We start from the raw sequence: 16,324 nt of genomic DNA, 5'->3' as shown, positions 1-16,324 counted from the left end.
TGGCAGGCTATACCACTCCTGCCAACCAGATTGAAAGCCTTGATGTCATCACTCCAGAGTGTATCAGTATTTCCCTAGCAAAAATTATCACAATATCTATTTAAGTTTTGTTGTATTTTTCAAAGACTACTTTAACCAGCAAAGCATTTATTTTACATTGGAGTGACTGTTTTGCATTCAATTTTGGAGCTTTGCATCTTATAAGTAGATTATATTTTATTGTTGATATTAAAATCAAGTGAGTTATTGAAATACCTATGGCAGCAAATGTTTAGAGTATAGTGCCAGTAGAAATAGAGAATATGGATACCTACACACTGAGTACAGATGATAGTTGTCGTAAACCTTCGGCATCAAGACTACTTGCAGACCTTATTTGTCGATTTCCACTTCTAGTGACTGTGTACAAATCCTTGGCTTGCAAGGTCATTTTCTTTTCCAAATATTGCAGTTGATATATCATGGACAGAGAGTCAGTCTTTCTCTCTTTGTAGTCAAGCATCAGGTATTTATAGCAAACAGAATTATGTGTTGCCGTGTACGTTGTTCAATGTACCTCATGTGAATTCAATGCCTTGAAGGTAAAGAAAGATTCCATATACTGTGTACTTCAGTTGTTTTACACCTCAAGGTTGTCTGTTTCACAAACCAGTACATTACCATATCACTGAGGCATGTCGGCTGTTTTTTGGCGGTGGCTACATTCGTTGTTACTCACAACATAACATTGGTACAATCTGTGAGTTTCCCAGAGTCCAAATGGCAGTAGTAGCTAACAAAGAATTGCACAACCCAGATGGGATAAGTTGTTACCAAAACAACAAGCAGTGTATAAGATCAAGAATAAATAATTCTCCACCAGGCCAAGATGGTTTGCTGATTATTTGTAATTAGCAGTTGCTCACTCCATTGTTGATTGAATCACCAACTGTCAGATCATACAGTGAACCATCAATAAATGCCTTAATATTCATCCATACTGCAGAAAACTTACTGCTTGTGATTACTGTTTTGTTGTGTAGAATTCATGATCTATCTGATACAGATAATCACACATTGGAAAAAAATATATAAAGGTGTGCCTTTATGTCCGTGTCTGCCATGATCGCATAGATAGTGATTGTCCTTGATCCATAGCACATCCACTGACAATTCATAGCTTCATCAAATCAGTCTTCACCTACAATTTCTGCTTTCATAAACCATGTTCGCCTCCACAGGTCAGAAATTTCTTTGGCTTTTGCTGTCCATTCTAGCGTGTCTTGTTATAAACACATCTCCATACTTGTTATATGCAGTGGCTGGCAAGGTATTGTTCCTATACAAAGCAGACACATACTAACTCACCGTTGTATGTGACCTCACAAAGGAGATTTTCAACACCACCAGTTGTCCGTTTGTAAAGTCCAGGATGTGAAGCTACTGCATGGACCATAAACTAGGGTTTCAAAGCTATCTAAACATTTTGCTAATATCACCAGCTGACACTCGGACACGTTGCACTTCTAATAGAGTGTGTAGAATTCCAGTGTAACATATGTACTGCTGTTGTCACTGCCTACACATAGTGAACTACTACGTGAACACAGCTATGGCTTCTGTACACACATACAAAATAGACCTTTTGAATATGGATGAGCTTGTACTAGGGCATTACACTGCTACAGCCAGCATTACTAAAAACATTATACAGCACTATCAAGACACAAAATTATCATTTCGTTCAGAATAATTAATAACAAATGACTTCCTTATTCTCATTACCATAATTAATTTCAACATTTATCAATATGACCTCTAGAGGGCAGTATTGAATTCCAACTCCTTAACACCATCTGAACAAATGAGGTATCTCGCCTACTCAAGAACAATCTAGGAAATGTCTAACTTGAGAGAAGACTAAACATCAAAGCAAAGAAGACTTTGCCTTGATCCATGACACTGTATGGTAGAAGAACCACAAACTGATCTACTATTATGATGATAAATTAAAGTAAAAATTTGATTTTTATGAGCTCAAAATGACTTATCAGACATACTTACAATGGACTGGAGTAATTAGTTTCAATGTCATTTCGCATAACTCTACGTTTGTCTCCCAGTGGAATTCATAAATATTGTAAAAGTAAGAAGTACAAAGGATTAACAAAGTCAAAGTGGAACTCTAATAAAATGTATTAGCTTGCCTGGAGTAATTAATATGCAAATTATTTATTTGAATTTTCTATCAACAACGAGGTGGCAAAGACCATTTGACAGCAGATTATTATTGTCATCTATTTCACAGTGAATTACAAAGTGTTAAAGTCCAACACTGTTGCATTAAATATTCATGTACTAATGTAAGATTCAACAGTTTGTAAACAAAAAAAAATGATCTTGATTAGCTGTGGTTTGACTCTCCATTCTAATTGAACTTTTAAAATGTGAATAAAACTGCCTTTGAGCAACAGTGTACCATATGTCAAGGTGACACTTGTTAACTTTTAACATCAAAAATAAAGAAAGCTGTGGTAGTAAACATGTTTTCAAGGTGAAATGTTGTCAACCACCTTCTATCAACTGTTTCTAACACAAGCCGACAATATACAAAGCATGGTTTCAACCATTAGGTTGTCTACCTGCTATGCCATGAGGGGTTAGCTTCACAGTTTGCTTGGCTTGCCTTCTATTTGACAGATTATTCTGGTACAGTGCTGTGTTTCACGGCACATTTCAGGTACAGTGCTGTGTTTCAAGGCACATTTCAGGTACAGGGCTGTGTGTCAAGGCACATTTCAGGTACAGTGCTGTGTGTCAAGGCACATTTCAGGTACAGTGCTGTGTTTCAAGGCACATTTCAGGCACAGTGCTGTGTTTCAAGGCACATTTCAGGTACAGTACTGTGTTTCAAGGCACATTTCAGGTACAGTGTTGTGTTTCAAGGCACATTTCAGGTACAGTGCTGTGTGTCAAGGCACATTTCAGGTACAGTGCTGTGTTTCAAGGCACATTTCAGGTACAGTGCTGTGTTTCAAGGCACATTTCAGGTACAGTGCTGTGTTTCAAGGCACATTTCAGGCACAGTGCTGTGTTTCAAGGCACATTTCAGGTACAGTACTGTGTTTCAAGGCACATTTCAGGTACAGTGTTGTGTTTCAAGGCACATTTCAGGCACAGTGCTGTGTGTCAAGGCACATTTCAGGCACAGTGCTGTGTTTCAAGGCACATTTCAGGTACAGTGCTGTGTTTCAAGGCACATTTCAGGTACAGTGCTGTGTTTCAAGGCACATTTCAGGTACAGTGATGTGTTTCAAGGCACATTTCAGGTACAGTACTGTGTGTCAAAGCACATTTCAGGCACAGTGCTGTGTGTCAAGGCACATTTCAGGCACAGTGCTGTGTGAAGGCACATTTCAGGCACAGTGCTGTGTTTCAAGGCACATTTCAGGCACAGTGCTGTGTTTCAAGGCACATTTCAGGTACAGTGCAGTATGTCAAGCACATTTCAGGCACAGTGCTGTGTGTCAAGACACATTTCAGGCACAGACTTGTGTTTCAAGGCACTTTCAGGCACAGTGCTGTGTTTCAAGGCACATTTCAGGTACAGTACTGTGTGTCAAAGCACATTTCAGGTACAGTGTTGTGTTTCAAGGCACATTTCAGGCACAGTGCTGTGTTTCAAGGCACATTTCAGGCACAGTGCTGTGTGTCAAGGCACATTTCAGGCACAGTGCTGTGTGTCAAGGCACATTTCAGGTACAGTGCTGTGTGTCAAGGCACATTTCAGGTACAGTGCTGTGTTTCAAGGCACATTTCAGGTACAGTGCTGTGTTTCAAAGCACATTTCAGGTACAGTTCTGTGTGTCAAAGCACATTTCAGGTACAGTGTTGTGTTTCAAGGCACATTTCAGGCACAGTGCTGTGTTTCAAGGCACATTTCAGGTACAGTACTGTGTGTCAAAGCACATTTCAGGTACAGTGTTGTGTTTCAAGGCACACTCCAGGTACAGTGCTGTGCGTCAGGCACATTTCAGGCACAGTGCTGTGTTTCAAGACACATTTCAGGTACAGTGATGTGTGTCAAGGCACATTTCAGGCACAGTGCTGTGTGTCAAGGCACATTTCAGGCACAGTGCTGTGTGTCAAGGCACATTTCAGGCACAGTGCTGTTTCACGGCACATTTCAGGTACAGTGCTGAGTATCAAGGCACATTTCAGGTACAGTACTGTGTTTGAAGGCACATTTCAGGTACAGTGCTGTGTTTCAAGGCACATTTCAGGTACAGTGCTGTGTTTCAAGGCACATTTCAGGTACAGTGCTGTGTGTCAAGGCACATTTCAGGCACAGTACTGTGTTTCAAGGCACATTTCTGGCACAGTGCTGTGTTTCAAGGCACATTTCAGGTACAGTGATGTGTGTCAAGGCACATTTCAGGCACAGTGCTGTGTGTCAAGGCACATTTCAGGCACAGTGCTGTGTGTCAAGGCACATTTCAGGCACAGTACTGTGCATCCAGGCACATTTCAGGTACAGTGCTGAGTTTCAAGGCACATTTCAGGTACAGTACTGTGCATCCAGGCACATTTCAGGTACAGTGCTGTGTGTCAAGGCACATTTCAGGTACAGTGCTGTGTTTCAAGGCACATTTCAGGCACAGTGTTGTGTGTCAAAGCACATTTCAGGTACAGTACAGTACTGTGTTTCAAGGCACATTTTTGGCACAGTGTTGTGTTTCAAGGCACATTTCAGGTACAGTGATGTGTGTCAAGGCACATTTCAGGCACAGTGCTGTGTGTCAAGGCACATTTCAGGCACAGTGCTGTGTGTCAAGGCACATTTCAGGCACAGTGCTGTGCATCCAGGCACATTTCAGGTACAGTGCTGAGTTTCAAGGCACATTTCAGGTACAGTACTGTGCATCCAGGCACATTTCAGGTACAGTGCTGTGTGTCAAGGCACATTTCAGGTACAGTGCTGTGTTTCAAGGCACATTTCAGGCACAGTGTTGTGTGTCAAAGCACATTTCAGTACAGTACTGTGTTTCAAGGCACATTTTTGGCACAGTGTTGTGTTTCAAGGCACATTTCAGGTACAGTGATGTTGTGTCAAGGCACATTTCAGGCACAGTGCTGTGTGTCAAGGCACATTTCAGGCACAGTGCTGTGCATCCAGGCACATTTCAGGTACAGTGCTGAGTTTCAAGGCACATTTCAGGTACAGTACTGTGTTTGAAGGCACATTTCAGGTACAGTGTTGTGTTTCAAGGCACATTTCAGGCACAGTGTTGTGTGTCAAGGCACATTTCAGGTACAGTACTGTGTTTCAAGGCACATTTCAGGTACAGTACTGTGTTTCAAGGCACATTTCAGGTACAGTACTGTGTGTCAAGCACATTTCAGGTACAGTGTTGTGTTTCAAGGCACATTTCAGGCACAGTGTTGTGTTTCACGGCACATTTCAGGTACAGTGCTGATTTTCAAGGCACATTTCAGGTACAGTACTGTGTTTGAAGGCACATTTCAGGTACAGTGCTGTGTTTCAAGGCACATTTCAGGCACAGTGTTGTGTGTCAAAGCACATTTCAGGTACAGTACTGTGTTTCAAGGCACATTTCAGGTACAGTACTGTGTTTCAAGGCACATTTCAGGTACAGTACTGTGTGTCAAAGCACATTTCAGGTACAGTGTTGTGTTTCAAGGCACATTTCAGGCACAGTGTTGTGTTTCACGGCACATTTCAGGTACAGTACTGTGTGTCAAGGCACATTTCAGGTACAGCGCTGTGTGTCAAAGCACATTTCAGGCACAGTGCTGTGTGTCAAAGCACATTTCAGGCACAGTGCTGTGTTTTAAGGCACATTTCAGGTACAGTTCTGTGTGTCAAAGCACATTTCAGGTACAGTGTTGTGTTTCAAGGCACATTTCAGGTACAGTGATGTGTGTCAAGGCACATTTCAGGTACAGCGCTGTGTGTCAAGGCACATTCAGGCACAGTGCTGTGCATCCAGGCACATTTCAGGCACAGTGCTGTGTTTCAAGGCACATTTCAGGTACAGTACTGTGTTTCAAGGCACATTTCTAGCACAGTGCTGTGTTTTAAGGCACATTTCAGGTACAGTACTGTGTGTCAAAGCACATTTCAGGTACAGTGTTGTGTTTCAAGGCACATTTCAGGCACAGTGCTGTGTTTCAAGGCACATTTCAGGTACAGTGATGTGTGTCAAGGCACATTTCAGGTACAGTGCTGTGTGTCAAGGCACATTTCAGGCACAGTGCTGTGCATCCAGGCACATTTCAGGTACAGTGCTGAGTTTCAAGGCACATTTCAGGTACAGTACTGTGTTTCAAGGCACATTTCAGGTACAGTACTGTGTTTCAAGGCACATTTCAGGTACAGTGCTGAGTATCAAGGCACATTTCAGGTACAGTACTGTGTTTGAAGGCACATTTCAGGTACAATCACGTGCTGTGTTTCAAGGCACATTTCAGGCACAGTGTTGTGTGTCAAGGCACATTTCAGGTACAGTACTGTGTTTCAAGGCACATTTCAGGCACAGTGTTGTGTTTCAAGGCACATTTCAGGCACAGTGCTGTGTTTCAAGGCACATTTCAGGCACAGTGCTGTGTTTCAAGGCACATTTCAGGCACAGTGCTGTGTTTCAAGGCACATTTCAGGCACAGTGTTGTGTGTCAAGGCACATTTCAGGTACAGTACTGTGTTTCAAGGCACATTTCTAGCACAGTGCTGTGTTTTAAGGCACATTTCAGGTACAGTACTGTGTGTCAAAGCACATTTCAGGCACAGCGCTGTGTGTCAAGGCACATTTCAGGCACAGTGCTGTGCATCCAGGCACATTTCAGGTACAGTGCTGGGTTTCAAGGCACATTTCAGGTACAGTGATGTGTTTCAAGGCACATTTCAGGCACAGAGTTGTGTTTCAAGGCACATTTCAGGCACAGTACTGTGTTTGAAGGCACATTTCAGGTACAGTGCTGTGTTTCAAGGCACATTTCAGGCACAGAGTTGTGTTTCAAGGCACATTTCAGGCACAGAGTTGTGTTTCAAGGCACATTTCAGGTACAGTACTGTGTGTCAAAGCACATTTCAGGTACAGTACTGTGTTTCAAGGCACATTTCAGGTACAGTGCTGTGTTTCAAGGCACATTTCAGGCACAGTGATGTGTTTCAAGGCACATTTCAGGCACAGTGTTGTGTGTCAAGGCACATTTCAGGTACAGTACTGTGTGTCAAGGCACATTTCAGGTACAGTACTGTGTGTCAAAGCACATTTCAGGTACAGTGTTGTGTTTCAAGGCACATTTCAGGCACAGTGCTGTGTTTCAAGGCACATTTCAGGTACAGTGCTGTGTTTCAAGGCACATTTCAGGTACAGTGCTGTGTTTCAAGGCACATTTCAGGTACAGTGCTGTGTTTCAAGGCACATTTCAGGCACAGTACTGTGTTTCAAGGCACATTTCAGGCACAGTGCTGTGCATCCAGGCACATTTCAGGTACAGTGCTGTGTTTCAAGGCACATTTCAGGTACAGTGCTGTGTTTCAAGGCACATTTCAGGCACAGTACTGTGTTTCAAGGCACATTTCAGGTACAGTGCTGTGTTTCAAGGCACATTTCAGGTACAGTGCTGTGTTTCAAGGCACATTTCAGGTACAGTGCTGTGTTTCAAGGCACATTTCAGGTACAGTGCTGTGTTTCAAGGCACATTTCAGGTACAGTGCTGTGTTTCAAGGCACATTTCAGGTACAGTGCTGTGTTTCAAGGTCCAATGTTTTTCGCCATGCTCAGTTTTACGTCTATAGTTTTTCTGGTTATTAATTGGTGTACACATTGTTCATAAATACTGGGTGTCTTCTCATCTAATCATGTTTTCTGCCATGATTAACCTGATGAAACTAAATACATTTCACATATGTAAACCCATTGTAAAGTTCCGTGGTTTTATCAGTAAAAGTAATGTTGCAGAAACTAAGTTCAAGATGGAATTTTAAACAAAAGGCTGATTTACATAGCCAGTGTAGCAGCCAGGATGAGCCCTTGTGACAATGTCCCCAAAATGGAACTTTTTGTTCCACATTCTCGCATTCTGCGGGTCATATTGGGCACTTATGAGTTGACTGTGTTGGGTGTAGTCTGCAAGTAATATCTGATACTGACAGTGGCCTTTGTTTTGCATGATTATTTTGAGGCATATATTTATGTACTTACGGAGCTGTGATTAAAAGTCATGAAACGCTGCTAATGATATTATAAAAAACTTGCTTTTAGCATGACTGAGCTCCCGATTGGCGGCAGATATGGTATACTGCTACAATTACTGAAATTCAAGCACAGCAACACGGTCGATCCCGGTAGCTTGAACTTTGTTTTTTGAAACTACTTTGTTACAAAAATACTACAAATTTGATTGACACCTGATGAATGTTGTCCCAAAAATGTGCAAAGTGTATCCCTAAATAAAAGGTAGTGGGAGACAGTGTCTCAATGGCCTGGCTGGAACACTGCATACCAACATAAGGGTATTCCTCTGATCGACAAAATCTTGCTTTTTTATTTTTGATGCATGGTACTATTTTTCATGCATGGTACACAGATTGACTAGGGTGATTAATCTTTGTAAAGCTATCAGGGAGTTTTGATCTATACTGAAAGAATATGATAAAATGACAGTTGTATGAGCAATACTGACAAAGACACATCGACAGCTATTGTGTAACAAGGGACACAGAGGGCGCTATTCCACAGACAAAATTTTTCTTGTCTCATCATTAAACCTCAGCACAACAGGTAATCCCAACTAAGGTCAGTCCACAAAGGGACCATGTCCTGACAAAAAAAGGAATGAAAGACATTGGGATAAACAGAGACAAACAGACATAGGAAATGCCAAAGAAGAGGTACAATAGTGTACAGACCGTAGGATATATTTGGACAAACTCAGGCAAAGTGCTTTCTGGTGCTATAACTTACTGAAGACTTGGCTTAACGAAAACTGCATGTTATTAACAATGGAAAAGTTATAAAATGAATTAAGATTCTTATCGGAAACATACATTCGTCTCTAAGTTGGCTCTAAGACAACATCAACAGTTAGTGTGAGCTGCCCTGAAGACCAAAATACCGCTCATTCTCTATATATAAATTCACTTCAGCATTACAGAGGTGCACAAATCACAAAGCTATTTGACCTCTGGCATCTACACACACATACAAAGCTCTACCTTACAAGGTTGTAATCCTAGTATTCATACTTTACAAAGGGTAGAGTCACTGCTCTACAGAAATGGAATTTTTTAAAATTCAATGTTTTAAACCTTTTCAAGCATGGAAATGTGTAAGTAATAGCAACATCAATTTGAACAGTATCAAAAACTGAGGCAACAAATCTTTTAACAAAAATACTTGTGATCAATTTTGCTGACGTGAAGACTGTGAGCATCCGCATACTTCCATAGCACAGGACATTTAAAACATATTTCCAAGAAATAAATGTGCAAATAAGGAGATCAGATAAAAAACAAAAGCATCACAATCACACACTAATGAGGGCACATTCTGCATGTGTCATATTGCTGATAGGACAAGATTTTTGAGGTTTCGAAGTCTTCAGATTATGCTTTCACATATTTTCATTTTAATATGTAATGGACGCAAACTAAAGTGGCATGTTTCTCCCGTATGCCTTTCTTATGGCACCTTTATGTACTTGTACATAATGTACATGGTTGCCTTGTTTGTATGCCTTTGTAGAAACTTTCTCAATGTAGCCACATTTGTATGCCTTTGCAAAAACCCTCTCAGTGTAGCCATATTGTGCTACATGTTTGCTGAGTGAAACTAGCAGAAAATATGAATTGCATACTGGGGGTGGGGTGGGGGTGGGGGCTTTGAAGGGTCTCAATGTTAGATAATTTCTGTAAGGAATAACCTGTACATGTACAAATGATGTTTCCTGCAAATTACAAACAATAATGCATATATTCAGTTGGTATGTCTTGAAGAATGTGCAATACTTAGTTGGTATATCATATATTTGTAATCATGAACACGATGCAGTTGATGACTTGAATATTATATCAAGAGTAGTCTCAAATTCTTCAACAATTACTTACAAATTCTTTGTCAAGTTTAAAATGGGACTCACTGAATTTCATTTTAGTACATCTATATGACGAGAGAAAACTTTTATTGAAATATTATGAGAATTTTCTACCAGGTGAAAATGTCATCATGGAGACGGCTACTGTCATGATTATTTTAAATTATACTGTTCTTGATCAACGAATACTGTGTCTGTTATCTGGAACTGTGCATTTCAATCTGTGTGATCTTCTTATATTTTATCTATTGTGAAATATTTGTTTAAGGCTGTGTACGCCACAACGCATTTCCATTTTATATTGGATTAAATTGATACAATATAATAATAAAATACAGGAAACAGTGAGAAAAGTCTGAGTACTTGGATGAAGATGACAAACACTACAGCACAGACAATGATATTGTAAAATTTTGTGCAGTGGGCAGCCTGATTGAGCCTTGACAAACACTACAACACAGACAATGATATTGTAATATCTTGTGCAGTGGGCTGCCTGAGGGAGCCTTGATAAAGACTACAGGACAGACAATGATATTGTAATATCTTGTGCAGTGGGCTGCCTGAGGGAGCCTTGATAAAGACTACAGGACAGACAATGATATTCTAATATCTTGAGCCTCAGTCACTTACTGATACCCATGTTTCACTACAGGACCATACACATTTCTCTATAATATGATACACATAGTCAATACCATTATGATCCCACAATGCTTGAGGGCATCACCACACATCCTTGCTCCAACTTCAATATTTTGCGTGTGAACTTGAGTCAATGGAAGTTATATTTCCAATCTTATTCTGTGTGAGCTGATTGGCTCAGCCCATTCTGATATTATGTGATAGAGATTACGATCTATTAAAGGTTGCTTTGCAGACACTGAGGCACTGATTGAGTGTGAATACTAGGTTTTATAGTAATATGGGCATTTGACCTTTGAACTGTTGCCATAAAGTATAACTGCTAATAATATTGACAACATTTCTGATTCACCTGGTACTCTTATAAAATGTAGCATAAATCAACTTCAAAATGTGCATTGTGAATCTCGCAGCCATTAAACAACATTTGAAAACACCCTATGTGTCTTTCACAGGGTACAAATTCTTTCTGCTTCAACTGATATTGCCTTGGTGAAATCCTTCAAGTTTTCACTTGATTTAAATATCTTGCTAAAATCTTTCATTTACTCTGTTGCTTTCTTCCTTGCTATGACTAACTAAAGAAATTACTATACTCTGCAAGTTGTACAACAGCACTGTCTCCACTGACCACAGCATGGTATTCCATCCATTACTTTCAATTCTAAGAATGTAAGATACCACAAATTCACTTTGGCATTTACAACAAATATTGCCTGTATCAGTCTGTTAAAAGGCGCTGTTACATTTTAATTTTTACAAATCATTCAAATATTGATTTCATTTTAAAAGGAGAGGCAATCCCAGGAAAGAGCAAAACATTTAAAGTTTATTTTGATAAATTTATATTAAGACACAGGGAACCTTGTAAATTCGTATTATTCACTATCTGATATTGATTGTTGCTAGTCAAAGTCCCAAGACGATTTCTATGACATTGTCTGACATCTGTTTGTCCTGAAAAACACATTTTGTTTCATTGTTTGTTTATGGGTCATGGATATTTTTATTTTCAAACAGTAAGTGAAAATGATATCCTCTCATGTCAGTAGTCTGACCAGTATTGAGACCTCATTTAGAACTTAAAACTACAAAGTTTTGGTCTAGAAATATGGGCTAGATATTAGACTATACGCTAAGCAGAATTGCAACAAGGGCTAGATATTAGACTATACGCTAAGCAGAATTGAAACAAGGGCTAGATATTAGACTATACGCTAAGCAGAATTGAAACAAGGGCTAGATATTAGACTATACGCTAAGCAGAATTGAAACAAGGGCTAGATATTAGACTATACGCTAAGCAGAATTGCAACAAGGGCTAGATATTAGACTATACGCTAAGCAGAATTGCAACAAGGGCTAGATATTAGACTATACGCTAAGCAGAATTGAAACAAGGGCTAGATATTAGACTATACGCTAAGCAGAATTGAAACAAGGGCTAGATATATGTATATGCTAAGCAGAATTGAAACAAGGGCTAGATATTAGACTATATGCTAAGCAGAATTGAAACAAGGGCTAGATATTAGACTATATGCTAAGCAGAATTGAAACAAGGGCTACATATTGGACTATAAAGCAGAATTGATAAGAGTGCTGCATATTTAAGCAATATAGCACATCCAGCGATGGTATACCACGAGATTTTGACCAGTTCACGATATCTATGCACGAGCGATAGTGAGTGCATGTATCATAACAGTATATTGAAATTCTGGGATGAAACGTCAAAAGAGGATTTTTGTACTAGCCAAGAGTTCGCGCATGTGCCAACTGTGGTATAACACAAATATACAACAGTTCTTTTCACGTCTCGACCAATCACATTGCTGCATTTGCACCATCAATATACTGGTATGATATGATAAATAATATGCTGAGCAAAATTGAAACAAGATGAGATATCAGACATTTATGCTAAGAAGAATCGAAACAAATGCTAGATACTTGTATCAGCTTCGCAGAATTGAAATGAGGGCTAGATATTGGATAATACGCTCAAAAGAATTGAATGGAAGGATAGATATCAGCCAATACATGTATGTTCACTTGAAAACAATGCTTTTTCAGGGGACAGAAACAGGAAGCAAAAGACAACCAGGTTTCATGAGAAATGTATAATTAGTAACTTTAGAGCAATGAAGAGAAAACCTGACCTGTTATTGAACCATCAATGGCTAATTATTCAACAAACATCAATTATGTGGAATCACATTTTTATTTTTTGTGGCGTTAGAAAGAAGGGACAACTGCCAATTTTTAACTTCAACCACAGGCAGGTGACAGTCAAAGCCAGACTTCTACTTTCTATGCTGCCAAAATATACTTCATTATTATATTATACACCTGAATCCTTACAAGTACCAGTATGTCTGTAACCTATGCAGTTTCATTGCACAGTAAGTTTGAATATCAGTGGACAAGGAGTACAATAACATTGATGCAGAGTTCAATAACTTTTGGCGTTAAATGTTGTATAGGATGCTATTTGACCTTTGACCACATAGTGTTACATAAACACTGGGAAAACAATACAAGAATCACTATTTTCCAAAAAATAAAATCTACAATCACTCAGTCATGCAGTCAGTGATGGTCACTCCAGAACCTTTGAATTTATATGAAATTATCCTGATGAACTAGAGTTTCTACTGTGGACATTGAATTTTCATTCTCTACCCATAGCAGGCATGCGACACAGTGTACAACATAGCATTCTAAAAACGCTATAATTTCAACTCTTTCTGGTAAAATTTCACTAAGAAAGGTATGTGTTATTCACAAAAAACAAGGCTTTATGTCCTTGTATATCAGCCTTGTCCTAAATGTCACTAACTACGAACAATACTCTGATGTAATTTTCTCTGATATAAATTCTGATATTTGTGAATTAAACCTTACATCATTTCACATGACCAATGTAAATACTAATTTTCCAAATAACACAGTATATTAACTACATTTACAATCCTTCTTACCAAGGAATAGCCTAGATTCTATTCGTCCGTTTGCGGTCCTCAACAACATACTCAGAATTTTGCTGGCAAGTGGCATAGACTGTTGTCTCGAGGAAAACACATATGGTTTGGATCAAGTTGGAAGCTCTGTTTATTTGCACATTACATGTACTGTACATGTATGTGTCTAGACTTGCATGTACACAGTGGCTGGAATATTGTGTATTTGACATGATTCACTGTCTGTGGCATTAATGAGTGATATGCTTTCTGTGTCAACAACACGAATCTCAAATACCCAGAAGCTAGACTTTACATATTGAACAAGGTACAAAAACCAACTAAGCTGACCACAGGCGCCATTTTCAGAAAGACCTCTTTGACACAACTGGGTAGCTAAGGTAAACAGTTAGGCAAGAACTAAACACATATAGCGGGTGAAATAACTTTCACAATATATACAATCCTGATTTGTATACATCTGGAAAATGAACATTTACAATTCTGTTCATACTTCACTGAGGACACTCTAATTATTTTCCTTCACAATAAAACTTGTAAACAAATCAGGAGCAATATTATTAATTAGGAGACGCAATTTCACTGAAAATTCAAAATGGCTGTCTGGGAATATTTGTTTTTCTATTTTCATTAAAACAAGACAACAAACCCCCATTTTCTTCACGTGTTCAACATAAGCCCACACAAGCCAGATACCACTGTAGAACTTCTGGAACAACTGTATGTTTGAGCCTAGTATGTATTTCTGAAGTGAATTTCATTTTAATATCGTTGAATAAAAAATAGCTTAAAAAAAATTGTTGTATAAATGGCACTCTTTAACCATTACATGTAAGTACAAAATCAGCACACTGCTTCAAGCATTTGTAAAGGTAACGTTGTTGTCAAGGTTACAATGAATATGAAAAAATACTTGAAGAGCTAATTCAACAATCTCACATTCATTATGATAATTGTTTTTATAATATGGAAACTGGAGAGACTAGGTATACACGTACACCGGCAATATCAATTATCTTTCAATACTACCCCCTCCACCCCTCCTACTAAAGCACTACATAACAAGACTGCAATAGTCTGGTATTTGATGTAAAAAGCATTGCGGTTCTTTCCACAAAATACAATTCGGATTCCATGGCAACATGTAAATATGAATATAGGTTTTTATCGTAATAGCACTATAATCAATATGCCAAATATAATGACATTTTATAACACTTTATTTTTCGACATATTTTAGTCTATTTAAAGTATTTCTAAAGTGATTATTCAACATAAGTGCTTAAGGAAAATACCACTTGTTTTTGAAATTGGTAATAATTCAATTTGCTGAGTGCACCATCTCCTAAGCAATAGTTATTTCTGTTTTTCAGAAATGAACTCTTATATGCTTTCAACATATCTATTAAACCAGATCACCTCAAATGCCTTTAACAAAACATTGAAAGATAGGTCATTGAAACTGACTTGAAATCGATCAAAGGTGACAATTATTTTCTGGCAAATTTATGCAGATGCTGAATTGAAGCTATATCCAAGTTCATATTGTTAAATTAAACTCTTGCAACTCACGACTGCCGTGTACAACACTCACACTTATACCACTGTGAAAAATTTGCCAAAGCTTAGGGCTTAGAAATTGCAGCTCATCTAATCTACAGAGATTACACATGTACCAGTAGTTGGCAACTCTCAAGACTGATTAATGAGGAGTGAATATGGTAATTTGTGTGAAATTTACTTTGAGATACATTTCTTCCTGGAGAAAAACAGACTTGAATAGTGTTCTGAGGACAATTACATGTAGATAACAAATAAACACCATGTGCTCTCTAATTCGAAAGACAAAAGACCAGAAACAAAATTGATTTCAAATAGTTTTAAATCACTCACAGAATGATAACTTACGACTGTTTGTACATTATGTTCCTTCATAGTGAGTGACTTCCAAGATGTGTATAACTACGGTACACAACATTGTTGATAGATATGACAGAGTGGAGGCAGTATCCAGAATCCCTCCCCCCCCCCCCCTCCCCCCCCCCCCCCCCCAACTTCCCACTAAAAATAAAGTTTTTGGGATCTGCCGGTCAGGTAATATATATGATTGGAATTTCTCCAAGTGAGCATTCCATACATAACATGTTCTATCAAAGCCTTGTTGGCATGACAACAAATCTCCCAGTACAATCTTTGTTAACTTGATAGATCAAAAGTCAAAAGTCACAGGCTGAGAAAGGCAGTATGACTTGTACATGTGTCTACTGGTTGCTATATACTTCATATCTTTCATATATCTCTTTAAGATGTTCACCCCTGATTGCAAGTAAACAGGTCCGCACTCACCATTAAATGACAATGGCTTTAGCAAAAACCATTGTAGTGAAAGGGTTAAATGCATTCCTAATCAAACTTAATATTTGCATACCTGATATTTTTCTACATCTGAGAATTTTCGTAATAGATGGCAACAAATCATTTTGTGTCAATTATCAGATTGTGATAAAGTTTATCTTTTTCAGCAAGTTATCAGATGGTGACAAGTGTTACCTTTTCGTGTAAACTATCGTATGCATATAGCATACATGCAACTATGT

The 16,324-nt window shown here is 38.7% G+C and overlaps 1 protein-coding gene across 2 annotated transcripts in view; it reads right to left on the bottom strand.

Annotated features, from left to right (window-relative positions):
* The window catches only part of LOC139123138 (protein FAM149A-like), a 65,448-nt gene that overhangs the window by 35,151 nt on the left and 13,973 nt on the right, over window positions 1-16,324 (bottom strand). Inside the window, exon 1 of one of the 2 annotated variants that reach the window (XM_070689155.1) lies at window positions 315-1,749. The exons of the other annotated variant lie outside the window; for it this stretch is intronic. Within the exon in view, the coding sequence (XP_070545256.1) occupies window positions 315-502 (188 nt within the window). The 5' untranslated portion in view covers window positions 503-1,749. Of the gene's footprint in view, window positions 1-314; window positions 1,750-16,324 lie in introns of those variants that run through there. 2 annotated transcript variants of the gene reach the window in all.

The sequence above is a fragment of the Ptychodera flava genome, chromosome 22, assembly GCF_041260155.1.
Source record: "Ptychodera flava strain L36383 chromosome 22, AS_Pfla_20210202, whole genome shotgun sequence".
Taxonomy (NCBI): domain Eukaryota; kingdom Metazoa; phylum Hemichordata; class Enteropneusta; family Ptychoderidae; genus Ptychodera; species Ptychodera flava.
The sequence above is the reverse complement of the archived record's forward strand: the minus strand, read 5'-3'. Positions and strand labels throughout refer to the sequence as shown.